The sequence below is a fragment of the Cornus florida genome, unplaced genomic scaffold, assembly GCF_030987335.1.
Source record: "Cornus florida cultivar Cherokee Brave unplaced genomic scaffold, ASM3098733v1 CherokeeBrave_3.0.0_Hap2_Chr06, whole genome shotgun sequence".
Taxonomy (NCBI): domain Eukaryota; kingdom Viridiplantae; phylum Streptophyta; class Magnoliopsida; order Cornales; family Cornaceae; genus Cornus; species Cornus florida.
The window spans coordinates 67,019,281-67,034,521 of record NW_026775576.1 but is presented as its reverse complement, the minus strand read 5'-3'; the positions used below and the strand labels follow the sequence as shown (position 1 = coordinate 67,034,521).

General features: G+C 33.4%; 2 protein-coding genes across 7 annotated transcripts; both read left to right on the top strand.

Moving 5' to 3' along the window:
* Positions 1-964: 964 nt before the first annotated feature.
* On the top strand, positions 965-2,197 carry LOC132314250 (ankyrin repeat-containing protein At5g02620-like). Its single transcript, XM_059813135.1, has 2 exons — positions 965-1,287; positions 1,870-2,197. The coding sequence occupies exons 1-2, from the start codon at positions 965-967 to the stop codon at positions 2,195-2,197; spliced, it is 651 nt and encodes a 216-aa protein (XP_059669118.1).
* A 5,717-nt stretch (positions 2,198-7,914) lies between these two features.
* On the top strand, positions 7,915-15,241 carry LOC132311831 (protein SUPPRESSOR OF K(+) TRANSPORT GROWTH DEFECT 1-like). 6 transcript variants are annotated; one of them, XR_009483113.1, is made up of 9 exons: positions 7,925-9,042; positions 10,666-10,771; positions 11,413-11,611; positions 12,574-12,642; positions 12,877-12,951; positions 13,076-13,174; positions 13,288-13,443; positions 14,858-15,083; positions 15,120-15,241. XR_009483113.1 is itself a non-coding variant. In XM_059809959.1 (9 exons), exons 2-9 carry the CDS (start codon positions 8,667-8,669, stop codon positions 14,981-14,983), a joined length of 1,206 nt encoding a protein of 401 aa, XP_059665942.1. In that variant the 5' UTR covers positions 7,926-8,096; positions 8,616-8,666; the 3' UTR covers positions 14,984-15,241. The 6 variants fall into 6 exon arrangements, 4 of the variants coding, with proteins under 4 accessions (XP_059665944.1, XP_059665943.1, XP_059665941.1 ...); XM_059809959.1 differs by having other exon boundaries at positions 7,926-8,096; positions 8,616-9,042; positions 14,858-15,241; XR_009483114.1 differs by lacking the exon at positions 15,120-15,241 and having other exon boundaries at positions 7,922-9,042; positions 13,298-13,443; positions 14,858-14,995.

The following is a 15,241-nucleotide window of genomic DNA, read 5'->3' as shown; positions in this document are numbered from 1 at the left end:
TCAACTCTATTACTATAAAATACTGAAACATGAAAATAAATCATCACTTATTGCCACTTGTTTTGCACCAATTTCATTATTCTATTATTTTTATTTTCAAAGAAATATTTTTGTAAAGCATATTAGTAATTTGATAATTCACTCATCTGTTCTCACGAAATTAGAAGTTCCATATCACTGTTGCGGAGGTGACATTGAAAACCCTATCAATATTAGCTTCCTTCCAGGATTATCAAATTCCTTAGTTTTATTTATTTGTCCTACTTTATTTTTTGATTGATGGTTAGATTTGAAATCCTTACTATCTTTCCTCTATTTATATGTCAGGGCAACAATATTTACCCAAATGCGTTTGGTGGCACAAATAAATTGAATGAGAAATCCAATCCTATGGAATTAGAATTCAATTACAAAGTTACTATTTGGATCAACTTTGAAATTCATATATAATTGAATTATAATGCCAATCCGCCATTAGGATAGTGTGGGTCGAAATCAGGGTGCAATAGTATGTGTTCATGTTTGGTTGTGTACATGTGTGTACAATTGTGTATATGTTTTTATATACGTGTGTATGTTAAAATGAGTGAAAAGAATTTGTGCTCTTGTTATATGAGTAATTTCTTGATAGAAGTTATACATCATCCCAAAGTGCTGCCCTCCATCTCTGACATTACAGATTTACTTTGGTTGTGCATGCAGTGAAGCAAATGCTACATTATATATTATGAAAAGCCGCTTTAATATTTGGTAAGGACTGTGTAAAATAACCACTGTAGTTTGGAGCATGCAATATTAAAATTTTTAGCACTAACCATTCCCATCATTTCTCGCTTTCATTTGAATTGTAATGCCACAGATGAAATACATTCAAGAGATAAAACTGAAACACGAACAAGTATTTCAGCTTGTCAAACATCTACGCAGCAAATGTTCGGAGTTAAAATACTCAAAAGCTAAAGAGATGATTCAACAAACTTTAGTGAATGCAGCAAATTCTGGGATTCCTGAAGTTGTTGAAGAAATTATTGAGGTATTTCCGGGATTAGTTCATCACACAAATGAGATGGGACAAAATATATTTCATATTGCAATTTTGAATCGTTGTGAAGATGTATTCAACCTCATTTATCAATTTCGTGAGGAGGTAAGACACCTTATAGTAACAAAGCGGGACTCAAATGATAAAAGTTGTCTAGATTTGATTCTAGATTTGAAGAAAGAGCAAAAACTCAATCTTAGAGCAAGTGCCGCTGGTGCAGCTCTACAGAATTGCAGTGGTTCAAGGTAAATGAATATTATTTTCATACCAAGAAAAAGTGTTGGACAATCAAATCTTTTTAAACTTCATACTTATCCTTATGTTGATTTAATCAGAATTTACATAATCTCGTAATCCTCATTTTGGTAGGTCATATTATGTGTCAAGTTTGAGCTTAAAATCTTATCTGAAATTCCATTATACCAAGTTTGGATTGTAGTTTGAATCTAATTTTAAATTAGTTTAGATATGGACCGATTTACTAATTACATTCGTCTTGGATGTAGCTTGAATATGGAATAAAATAAATCATGTTAACCAATAATCGACCCAAAACAAGTCTATTTTTATTGGGTTAAGACTTCTTTGGATTAATACATTAATCATATGAGTTAGATATACAATATATAAAATAATCGAAGCCACTATATGGACTCACAGTATGATATGAGTCTGGACTTGCATTTATGTACCGTAGGAAGTAGAAAAACATGCCATATTTTAGATTTCAAAAACTCTTTATCTTTTGATCAAATTTATTGCTCTCTCAATGCAAACTCATTCCATATAATGAAGGAAGTAGAAAAACATGCAATTGATTTTTACAGAGGATTCCGTACCAAGGAAACAACTACATCAGGACCAGTATATACTGAGGCACATGAGGAGTTGGTCAAAGAAGGAGAGAAATTAATGAAAGACGCAGCCACTTCATGTACAACCATAGTAGCTCTTGTTACTGCTGTACTGTTTGCCGTTGCCATTACAGTACCAGGTGGAAATGATGGCAACAACGGCATTCCAATTCTCTTTGAAGATAGAGGCTTCATAATCTTTGTTATATTAGATGCATTTGGGCTTTTCTCATCTATCTCTTATGTGGTGATGTTCTTATCCATCCTTACTTCGCGTTATTCAGTAATTGATTTTCTCTAACTGATTTTCTCTTCACCTTAATTGCCGAATAGGTTAATCATTATTTATCATCTTAATATCCATGATGGTAGCTTTTGGCACCACACTCTTATCTTATGTTTGCACATACGATTACATGGATTCTTTTTCCTATTACTTCATTTTCCTGTATACCTGTAGCTTTGTTTGCCTACTCGCAATTACCTCTTCTTTTGAATATGATCATATCCACTTATTGCCCTGGCATTTTCTATCCGTGGAGTGATCGTATCCTTTTCTAGCTATGCAAGTTGAGAAAGGAAAAACATTAATCTTGTAACATTTGGTATATGTATCAATTAAGTCCTCGAGTGAATGAACTAAAATTTCTTCTTAGTAAGTTTTCATAAAGCCTTTTTTGCCACTCATGAAGGTGACATACAACAACGTTAATCTTTACATTGACTTTTGGTTTGATTTTTTTGTTAAATATAAAATTGGTGTCACCTATTTTTTAAAATTCCTTTCAACTAACTGTTATATTAATTTTCATTAGCCGCATATCTCTCCTCATTTATAGAGGTATAGGAACTAGAAAATTAATTAAGAAATAATAATAATAATAATAAATAAACTAACTCATATACAATTTTTTCATACTTATCATGATCAGACAGGTAGAATCCTTTGATGATCAAATAGTAAAAGTAACTCGATTGGAGTGAAATTTTAATTGTTTTTTAATAACATCACTTAATTTTATAATTTGGTTTTGGGAAGATGAAGATTTGATAGTTCGGAAATATATACCCACAATTGAAAGTGTGGTGGCCTAAATATAATCCAACAGTGGAAGTAGCCTGATTGAGAAGAAAATTTGAGGGGTTCTAGGTAAAATGAGCTTAATTTCACCATGGAAACATCAATGTGATTGTTTGATAGAGGGAAATATAGAGTTTTAGAAAAATGGAGAATAATCAACGTGGGCCTAAAAATGGAGAATTACTCAAAATTGGCTCAATCAGGTGGGCCAATTTTAAATAAAGTGGTGCAGTTGGATTAATTATGATCTATTTCAACTTTCACATCAATCCATTGTTAGCTTCATATGTTTTCAATAACACACTAAAATCACCATTGTTTTAATAAAATCCCATTTTAATTCACTTCTTCTGATTTTTTTATATTTCACAAAATTTATCACTTGACATGGAATGATTCAAAATTTAGGCGCAACAAGGACTAGAACCAAAATAATAATAATCATAGTAATAAATATGATAATTAAAAAAAATCCTAAAATACCGAACCAAATAGGCCTTACATTTTTCTTCTCTGCACCAAAAATAAAATAAATAAATAAATAAGATTCTTGGACCCACCCCTAGAAGATAAACCACGGGATACTAATGAGATTTGAACGCCAGCCCGAATAAATCATGAACAATCCAAAAAGAATGTTGCCTTCCGTACACTTTGACTCCCTTTTCAAGAACATCTATCTCACGTGTCTACTCTACTAACCACTATGCTCTCCGGTTTGTTGATGTGCCCGCCTAGGCCTATGGTTTGAATTGAGTACTGCAAGTGTGGGCCATGTTGACATCTTCTGTTCTCAGCTTTGCTCTTTTGGTTGTTTGGTTGCCCCTTAGCCCGATGGGCCTGGTTTTCTTGTTCGGGCCTTGGGGACGTAATTTTTTTCTCTTTTGTTATTAACTCTTACCCCGAAAAAAAATAAAAATAAAAAACATGTACAAGTGCAATAAAACTGGTACAATTTTTTAAAATAAGTACAATAAAAATGGTACAGTTTTTTTTTTAAATAAGTGCACAAAAGAGTTGCTTGAATTGCACTTATATAAAAGAGTTAGCTTTTTAAGTAGTAAGATTCTCTCGAGCTTGGTTTATTGGAAGTCTAAATTGAACATCTTGAAAATGTTGTATTGGTTCCTTGTATCTGATTGAATTGGAGGATTGATTTGCTGCACCTTAAATTTGAAGAAACCATTGAAACAATAAAAATTGAGGGTTGGGTTGTTCAATTGGGAAGAAATTGAGTAATTGAGAAATCGGTTTTGATCAGTTTTCTATGAATTGAAGAAGCTTTAATGATATGATTGCTTTTTTTTTTTGGTCTAATCCTGAAGTGCACATTTTTATTCAAAAGAGAGTTTTTTGTTTTTTTAACTGAAAACACCACCGAACAAGACACATGGTCATGTTGCGCTGTAAGTTGTTTTTTCTACCAAATACCATTGTTTAGGGCTTTTCTTTCATATATGAGGCCTACAGAATATTTTGGGATTTTTGCTTATTGTCTAAATGAACCTCTCAATTTTTAAATTTAATAGTTTTTATAACTTTATTTTTAGGGCGTTGGTTTCTTTTTTGATATTAGGTTTGCTTATGTTATAAAGTTTCAAGTTTCTGTTGCAGGTAGTTTCCTTATGAATTTGCAGAGTTTGCAGTTAGTTTCATTATCACATAATATAAAGAGCAGATCACCTATTCAATTATCAACACACAATATTAGATTTTTTCTGAATTTATCTCGTACTTTGTGAAATCAAAATTACTACTTTGTGAATTCAAAGTAATTTATCGTGTGAACAACCTTAGTTTTTGAATTTATCTCTTACTTTGTGGATTCAAAATCTGTTATGGGTTGCAGGAGACAGAACGTGGTTGTAACTTGTAGGAGAGAGAGAATGTAGATATCAAATTTTAATTTAATAATAAATTATATGGTCAAATTTAACATTTCACACCCCAATTAACGGCACAAGTTTGGAAACAATTTGATCAAAGTGTCGGTATGTTTTGATCCATCATTCACCAAGTCTGGAAAGAAAGCTGCCCAAAAGGGTGTCTCTCTTTCAAAAACTCTCTTTGTTGCCAACCTATCCTATAAGGTTGAAAAAGATGATGATGTGAATTTCTTCAAAAATGTGGGAGAAATTGTCAACATCCGTCTTACATTTAACGCTGACATATTTAAGGGCCTTTTAAGTTTGCAACACGAAATGCACCAAAAAAAGGCTCTCAAGTTATATGGTGACGATTTATTAGGTCGCCCTGCGAGAGTTGAATTCGACGGGAAAGGTAGCTCATACATGGATTTTTCAGGGACTGCATCTAATTGTCTCTCACATCTAAGGCAGCAGGTAGGGGGCTGCAACTTCGCGCCCTTTTTTCGCAATTGTTTCATATTTATTCTCTCTCAATATTTTTTACATTTTGGATCAATTTCGTAGGTCAATTGACTCGAGTACAAAACGAACTAGGTGTTGATCCTCATATACTAGCATAGCCCTCAGCATCTAGTTTCTCATAGAGCAAATGGAACTCCAAGCAGACTTTTCTTTTTTTTTTTTTCTTTTTTTTTTTTTTCTATTTATTTTTAACCGAATTCAATCAAACCCAGATTTCAGTAATAGCCACTTCATTGAAAGATGTTTTTACTTATTGAATGGAAAATAAAAAACAAATACCAAGGTTTTAAGTTGTATTACTTACAATGAATCAAAGATAAGAGATATATACCACTTCGAAAGTCTATATTTTATAGTGTTTGTGCATCAAAAAATTGGTTCCTAATTGGCAAAGTAGAAAACTAAATTTTTTAATGGTATATATCAGTATTTGGTTAAATATTACGATCAACTGGTTCAATTGTGTAATTATGCAAACTTTGTGATAACAATATATTAATAATGGAGATGAAGAAATACATACATATATATATATATATATATATATATTTTGTTAAGGAAGAAAATGAGATATTTAAACAAATAAGTATGTAATTCTATAAATGAGTCAGACAGTAACGGTTACTAATTTTGTAATTCTAATATTGTGATTGCAAATTTCATAGTACAAAATGCACGCAATGTAATTTAATAATTATATATTCAGTGAGTGAAATAAAAATAAAATTAGTAGATGATTTGAGTGTGAAGTCAAAATTACTTGAAAATGACTACATCTAAAGAGCAAAAAGGTTCAAAATCTTCTGAAAATTGTAAAGCAGTCCAAGAATCATTAATCTTATGATATGGCATTGAAAAGATGAAGATTTGATAGTTTAGGAATATGTACCCACGATCGGACAATTCTAGTGGCAGTAGCTCGATTGAGAGAGAGAAGATTTGATCCAATAGTGGAAGTAGCTCGATTGAGAGAGAAACCTGAAGGATTCTAGGTAAAATGAGCTCAATTTCACCATGGAAGCATCAATTTGAGTGTTTGATGGTGGAAATATGGAGTTTAAAAAAATTGAGAATAGACAACGTGGGCTATGAAAACCCTAATTAATTTCACAATTTTTCAAAATTTGCTCAATTAGATGGGCCAATTTAAAATCAACTAGGGCAATTGGATGAATTATGATCTAAGTTTGTATTTTGAACGACTTGATTGACTTTAATGTGGATGATGACATTCTAATATTGGCTGAAATTAAAACTAGAGTACCAAAAACTCTAATTTAGGCCTTCAGCCCCATGTCAACAAAAAGGTATGATTTTTCAAAATCAATTTCACCATCCAACAGCAAGGAAAATTTGAAAGGTTAGGGAATGATAAAACTCCATATTTGGGATTGATTTGGAGCCTCTAGAACATGTCAACCGCAAATAAGGGATCGAACACTTAAATCGAGACTCAATTTGGGGGTGATTTCATAATCAAATGATGGAATAACTTGTAGTGATAAAATTTTACCTTTTATAGTGAATGTGGAGTATTCAAAATTCCTTGATCGTAGATATTTGTAGTTGAAATAGTGGGTAGGACAAAATCTAAAGTCTACAATATGGAGTTACTAGTAAAAGGTCCTTTAAAAAAAAATTTGTTTTCTTCAAAAAAAAAATTGCGTTTATGAAGTTCAATTGCAAAGGTGACTTTAACACAACCACAATTCCATTATTGGCTATTTGATTCCATTTTGGTCCCCTATTTCAACTTTCACCTAAATTCAATGTTAAGTGGCTATTTCATATGTTTTCAATAACACACTAAAATCACCATATTTTTTTAATAAAAACCTCATTAAGATTCATTTCTTTTGATTTTTTAATATTTCAAAAAAATTATAACTTGACATGGAATGATTCAAAATTTAAGCACAACAAGGACTCGAACTAAAATAATAATAATAATAAGAAGAAGAAGAAGAAGAAGACGAAGGGTACTAAGATTCATTTCAATAATATAAAATAAAAAAAAACCATTTATTTTATTCATTTCAATAAAAGAAAAGTATTTAATAATAAACAAATCATTTCACAAACGACCTAAAAATTGAAATTGGAGGCCGGGGCGGAGCCAGTTCATTCCCCTTGACTTGGCCCCGCCCACTATACTATTATAGTTATTTTTTAATTTTTTTACAAATATATAAAAATTTATTTATAATGCTCCTTCTACTTGTTCTTCTTTTCTTTGTTTATTATTTATTTTCTTATTATTATTACTGTATTATTTTGCACTATACCCCTAAATTAAAATCCTGGCTAGCCTGGTAGTGGAGGCATTCCACTTGAAAATTTACCATCAATTTAATATTTTTACATATATATAAAACAAATCTTCTTCTGTGTTTTTTTTTCCTTCTCCTTCTATTACCTAAAATACTTCTCCTTCTGATTCTTCTGTTCTTTGTTTATTATTATTATTGTTATTATTTATTTATTTATTTATTTTATTTTATTTTTTTTGACAGTATAGTCCTAAATTGAAATTCTGGCTCCACCGTTAGTGGAAGCATCCACTTGGAAATTTAGTATGAGACGTAGCAACTTATTTGGTCTCTCGTTCTCGTTTCTCGGTCAAGGTTTCCAATCAAAAGCCGCGATTACCAGTTCAGAGAGAAAATTAACAACAGTTGGCTTTTGTTGAACCTCTCTCTCTGTCTCTCATCGCAAAATGCTAGTATAAGGTCTGTTACCCTCAATTTCTCCTCTTCAACTGTTGATTGCTGATTTGATTTTGATTATCTTTTTAGCGTTTTCCAGTTTTTGGGTTTTCATATTCTGATCAAATTGAAGGTCCTCTAAAATTTGCTCTCACTCAAACATCAAATCAAAGAGGAGTTTTTCTAGCTTTTTAAGTACTAAGATTTTCTTTAAGCTTCGTTTATTGGAAGTCTCAATTGAACATCTTGAATTTGTCGTATTGGGTCGTTTTGTATCTGATTGAATTGGAGGATTGATTTGCTTCAAAGCTCCTCAAATTTGAACAAACCATCGAAACAACAACAACTTAGTGTTGGATTGTTCAATTGGGAAGAAAGTGAGGGGTAATTGGGAAATCGATTTTGATCAATTGTCTATGAATTGAAGAAGCTTTAATGATATGATTGCAATTTGGGTGTTTTGAGGATTGATTTCTGTGCCCATTTTGTCATTAGAAAATGTATAGCAATTTTAAGGAGCAGGCTATATTGTATGTGAAGCAGGCTGTTGAAGAGGATAACGCGGGGAATTATGCTAAGGCTTTTTCCCTTTATATGAATGCTTTAGAATACTTTAAGACCCATTTGAAGTATGAGAAGAACCCAAAGATTAAGGAAGCCATTACTCAGAAATTCACTGAGTACTTGAGGAGGGCCGAAGAGATTCGGGCTGTTCTTGATGGAGGAGGAACTGGTTCTCCCTCCTCCAATGGGGATGCTGCTGTTGCCGCGCGGCCGAAGACAAAGCCTAAGAATGGAGGTGGAGACGGGGAAGACTCAGAGCAAGCGAAGCTCAGGTCTGGGCTTAATTCAGCGATAATCAGAGAGAAGCCAAATGTGAAGTGGAATGATGTTGCAGGGCTTGAGAGTGCCAAGCAGGCGTTGCAGGAAGCTGTTATATTGCCTGTCAAATTCCCACAATTTTTCACTGGTTAGTTTCTCAATATTTGTTTCTGTTTGTATGTTGCCTCTGGTTGCTTTCAATTTGAAAAACAGAACGATGGTCACCAAAGACAAGAAATTCACACATTTGGTTTAGGTTAGTTTGGCATGGTTCACGATACTGAAGGACCCATATATGCATCAATAAGTCTTTTTGCAATGTTTGTTGCTATTAATTTGAAAGGGGAAGTCTGCCTGTGGCGCAGCTCAACTAGTCATAACCTAGGAAACACGAACACTTCTCTTGGGGTGCCGTGGCGGTATGGGATACTCGAACACACGGACACAGCCTAGACACGTGTTGGACACGGCTAGAAGTGTCCTGAAATTTGAATATTTTATTTTCTAGTTGGACATGGCTGGACCATGGCAAGGACATGGAACATGGCAAGGACATGGAACATGGCAAGGACATGTTTTGGACAATTTCAAGATGCAGTGGGTGGTTTTGTGATTATTTATTAGAAGAATGGGATTCAATGCAATTTAGAATATCTTATGGGTTGATTAGACACATAAAATATAATAAAACAAAAATAACAAACATATTTGATGAGATTTGTCGTATCACCACGTCCGTATCGTGTGTTCACACCTGTGCTTCCTTGGTCATAACTGTGGGGTTAATGGGTGGGAAGATATTTGGTTTGTGCAAATATTTAGCTAATCTCTCTTGGTTGGAATTGGCTGTTGTGGAGTTAAATCTTTGAGCATAAGAATTAAAGATAAAGTTACTATTAAGTAATTTCTCCCCCTTAAAATCTTTTATGTCCCTGGCTAATTTAGTAATTTCAGGTATAAAACAAACCAAAGAAAAATGCTAAACAAGGGGATTAAAAATGGGCATAGGCATAGAAAGACTATATTTGGCTTTGTGTGTGTGTGTGTGGGGGGGGGGGGGGGGGGGGGGGGGGGGTTGGGGGTGGTTGGTTGTTGGTGGGGAGTGGGAGATCATTCTGAATTATAATTTCCAGTGGAGAACTGGGTTGCTCTATTAGCTGTTTTATATATGATATACTTTTCTGATTGCAATCCAAGTTCTATACAAGGGTACGTCATAATGAGTTTGTACCTGTTAGATTGAGAATGTTTTATTGTCAAATTATTGTAATAATTGAAGTTCCCCTTATAGTGTATGTCAATGTGCTTTTGTGACCTTTTTCTTATATGGTTCTTTTGTTTTAAGCTCTATCCACTGATGTTTTTATCACATTAGATGCGCTAAAAGTTAATACAATGCTTCTATTCCTACCTATTTGCTTTCATGTCTCTAAATGATCAAAAGAAATTCTATTTGGTCTGAAATTTGTGATTGAATTACATTTCGTCTAGTGTAATTGTGTCAAATTTCTGGAACTAGCAGTTTGGCAAGGAAAGATTTTAGCATGAACAGTTTCAATTATGTCTTATTCTGGAAACTTTTGGGGGAGTTTCTTTATAATATATGTATGATTAACCTGAAAGATAGTGTGTAGACTTTGTAATTACATTTTTGTGCTATCCTTACATTTGATGCTTCCAAAAGTACTTCACATCTACAAGTTAGATATCAGGAAAGGTACAATTCTATCTTGCAGTTGATGATTCTACTTGATCTTATACCTTTGTTTAGGGAAGAGGCGACCATGGAAAGCATTTCTACTGTATGGTCCACCTGGAACGGGTAAATCATACTTGGCCAAAGCTGTTGCAACTGAAGCAGACTCAACTTTCTTCAGGTTTTACATGCTACAATCAATTGTGTGTTTATGTTTGTTTCCACTTTCCATTATAATGAATTGGCCAACATAGACACTTATATAGCAATCTCCTGATACGACATTTTGGGGGTTTGCTGTTGCAATATGTCAAGCACGTATCATGTTTTCCACATGATATACTTTGTGGAAATATGGAACGCAGTCATTGTCTAATAGATCGCATAACATTGGTCTATCCTTTGGTAGGTTTAATATGTTGATGTTGATTTGTGGTGCACATGAACCTGCTTGAGTTCCTGGTGGGTGTTTCTTTGTTGTGTTTGTAAATATGTATAATCATTTATTCATTTTTTGATTGCAAATAACCAAGATTGTCTAGATTTTATTTGCATTCTGTATGCCTGATCATATCTGTTGTTCTTGGATTCACGCAACTTTCCTAGATATCTACTTTACCTCCCGTGTATGCCTTGCTGGTTCACATATCTAGTTGTAAGTCTGTATTGTGGAATTGTGCTTTCTCCATCAGTATCACTGGGTTACACTCCTTCCTTTCTTTCAGAAAATTTGGCCATTGAATATTTCACTTTTTTGATTGTATTCTTGGAGCTGGAGTTTGCTTAATGGATTGACAAGCATCAAATGCTGTCTCTATGCAGTATTTCTTCATCAGACCTGGTTTCAAAATGGATGGGAGAAAGTGAAAAGCTAGTTTCAAATCTGTTTCAAATGGCTCGTGAAAGTACTCCTTCCATCATTTTCATTGACGAAATCGATTCTTTATGCGGCCAACGAGGTGAAGGCAATGAGAGTGAAGCATCTCGACGTATTAAAACTGAGCTGCTTGTACAGATGCAGGTATTTTTTGCTCAGTTGAAGTGTTTAACTGTTGCTTTATGCTTCCTTTCCATTGAAATGGTATGCCTGGACTTGAGTGATATAAGTTCTTGCATATATTTTCTACTTAATGATGTCTAGCTCAAATTCCCACATGCAAAGTGTGGGTAATATAACATATTTGAGATAGAATTTTTCCTGTAACAGAATGCTTTTAGGATTTTATAGTTGGAGCCAAAAGACATGCTTTACAAATAGAATTCTCCCAGGATCCATCTTTTAATAATAATGATTGAATGAAATAGAACTGTGAGCTACGACTACCATTCCCTATTTTACTCGGACTTGTTTTATTGATCAGATTCCTTTTCTCAATTTTGAAACCATCAAATTTCCTTTTTCACCAAACAGATGCTTTGCCAATTTGATCCTTTTCTTGTCTTTTTATGTTAACTTTATCGGTGTAATACATTTTGACCAGATACATGTTATATTAAATTTTATTAGTTGAAACCTTTAAATGACCGGTATCTGAAAATAATTGTCATTATCAAATTTGTAAACTGTCATCCACCGCTATAATTGCATAATCATCACTGATTGCCTTAGCCGCCTCTTCCCCTTCCACCATCCAATGATAGGTCAAGATCTCAAGAATAGGCTGGAAAAGCTGGTTGTTTAACATTCCGTACCAGACGGTGGAGATGGCTCCCCAATGTCAAGCTAAGCCATATCATGGTCCACTCATGAGTCATGGGAAAGAGTATGGTCTTTAAAATCGAGCTCGTGGAATATTTATTGAAAATATATCCTCTTTCTCACAATTCACAAGATTTGGTTCTTGCAGCTTGCAAACCGTCTTAGAGTAGCATGTGATCAACATATTCCCCCCTCACTCTCTCATTAACATTTCTCATATTATGATTGATAGTCTCTCTTTTGTTTATATTATTTTGAGCTTAATTGTTTATTATTCATGTCAGGGTGTAGGGAACAATGATCAGAAGGTTCTTGTTCTTGCAGCCACAAATACTCCGTATGCCTTAGATCAGGTGAGAAATTCTGGACACTTTACAGGTCTTGACTGGTAAATAGGAATGTCCCCAAAGATTTTTCAGGAGTGCTAATTTTTATTGGATAGTTGGCTGTTAGTTTGAGAAGAATCTACTGCCACCCCCAAAGAGGAGAGGTGCAAGGTTCAAGAACGTTTAGGACACAAGTGTCATATTGAAAGTAGGAAAAAGAATGCTACTTATTATTGGCGGCTAATGCAAACTAAATCACAGGCCATCAGGCGGCGATTTGACAAGCGGATTTATATTCCTCTCCCAGATTTGAAGGCAAGGCAGCACATGTTCAAGGTACTTTGTTAATGCATCTTTCTCATTCTCGGAATCAGGGCAATGCCTCCATCTTGGCTTAGGTTTTTTTTCCTTCTTTCTTTTCCCCACACTCACTCTTGTACCAATTGATGGATATGAGCAGGTACATTTAGGAGATACTCCTCACAACTTAAGTGAAAGTGATTTTGAACAACTAGCCCGTAAAACTGAAGGGTTCTCAGGTTCAGATGTTTCTGTTTGTGTAAGTGTCAGGTTCATCTCAGTTCTTAAATTCTTCCTATTTACCTTTTGCAAGTATGGATTTTAGTTATATGGCTGAAACGTTTAACTATCTTGCCTTTGCTTATATGATAGGTAAATGAAGTGCTGTTTGAACCTGTTCGTAAAACTCAAGATGCTGAGTTTTTCATAAAGGCTTCTAACGATATCTGGACGCCTTGTGGACCTAGACAACCAGGTGCAATTCAGATTAACATGCAGGAGCTAGCAGCACAAGGCCTAGCTTCAAAGGTATGGATCACATGAAATTGAGTTATTCGGCAGTACATTTTCAAAAAATAGCAAACTTTGCACTACTTGTGAGGAAAACAAAGAGAATGCATTGTGCAATGTCCACACACACACACATATATACCATAGTTCGCAAAATATCTAACCAGGAAAAAAATATAGTTATTATAATTTTCTCATAAAAAGTATGTTGAAAATTCAGCATAAAAATATGTAAACTGTAAAAATACGCATATATACATATATGGGTATAATTTGAATGCTAATAAAAAGTTCATTGTAAAAATACGGTACCATTTATATATATTTTTTGTTTATAAATATTAGAATAATTATTATTGTTATAGTATTTTGTTTATTTTTCAATCATATCCAAATTTTAAATCAAAATAAAAGAGTGATGAAACAAATTCATGGTTGTAAAAGTATTATAAACATTTATAGAGTTGCATATTTATTTGTTTATATGTCTTTTTCTTTTTTCTTTTTTTGAACTTAAAAAGTTATAGTTCATCTGTTTTTTTACCTCAATTATTAATATATAATTATGACAGTACGTATAATTACATAGCTGAATTAATTCATCATAAGATTTTAAAAATACCTAGGTTTATAGTGTTATATGATACCACTTGTGGCTCGCAAGATATAAAATTATTACTTTCCTATTAACTGGGAAAATGAAATGGTTACTTGGTTAGGTTAATTATTGGTCAAGTTACTATAATTTCCCATTTATTTATATATAAAATAAAATAAAAAATTTAAAAATCCTTTTTTTCTTCTAATAAAATTAATAAAGACGATTTAATCTTTAAAAAAAGTAATATAAGTGACATATTTTTCATAATGTATAATATTTAAGACGTTTAATACGTGTACTATATGATTCAATTCAAATATACGAGTATTTGTTAAAGTTTGAATCTTTTACGGGAAACAGATTTTTTATTATTATAACTATTATATGTACATGGATAATGCACGCATTTGCTAACTATGGGCTCGACCTCTTCTTTGGAGTTGGGAGAGGTGGATGTACACCACAAGCCAAGGCCTTGGTAGTTAATGTTCATAATTCTTGAGGATGTGCAATAAATAATTTTTTTTTCCCCCTCCCTTTTGGCAACAAGTCATAAAAATAGGATTGATATATTACATTCATGATCTCATAATATTCAGAACTTCGATAATTGCAATATCGTCGTCAAAATTACAGCATGCTTATTAAAAGTAAAAAGAAGAAAAAGAAAGAAAAGAAAACGTAAAAAATATGATTGAATGAATTGAAAAGGAAAAGGCATGGTTTCTAGGATAATAATATACTCCTCATCCAGTGACAGTAGTAACATTATTCTCAAAGCACAATTGTTTCCTGCTTGCTTTCTCATCAAAATAAATGACTGTCTTGCAGATCCACCCGCCGCCTATCGCGAGAAGAGATTTTGACAAAGTACTGACAAGACAGAAGCCAACCGTGAGCAAAAAAGACCTCGAGGTGCACGAGAGATTCACAAAGGAATTTGGGGAAGAGGGCTGATTGTGTTTCTGAAATGAGACACAAGACCGAAGTTCTTGAGTGCAGCCATTGAAACCTGTACTGTTATGTAAACCATCTCTATTTAGCTTCAATCTTAGAGGTTGCATAAAATCTCCCCAGTACTGTAAATTTGGAGGTTGCATAAAATCTCCCCAGTACTGTAAATTTGGGAGAAAAACTATCTTGATAATTTTGTTTGTTCAATTAGAGAACCATTCGGATGTTGTACAGAGTAATGGAAGTGTTTCTTTATGTTGA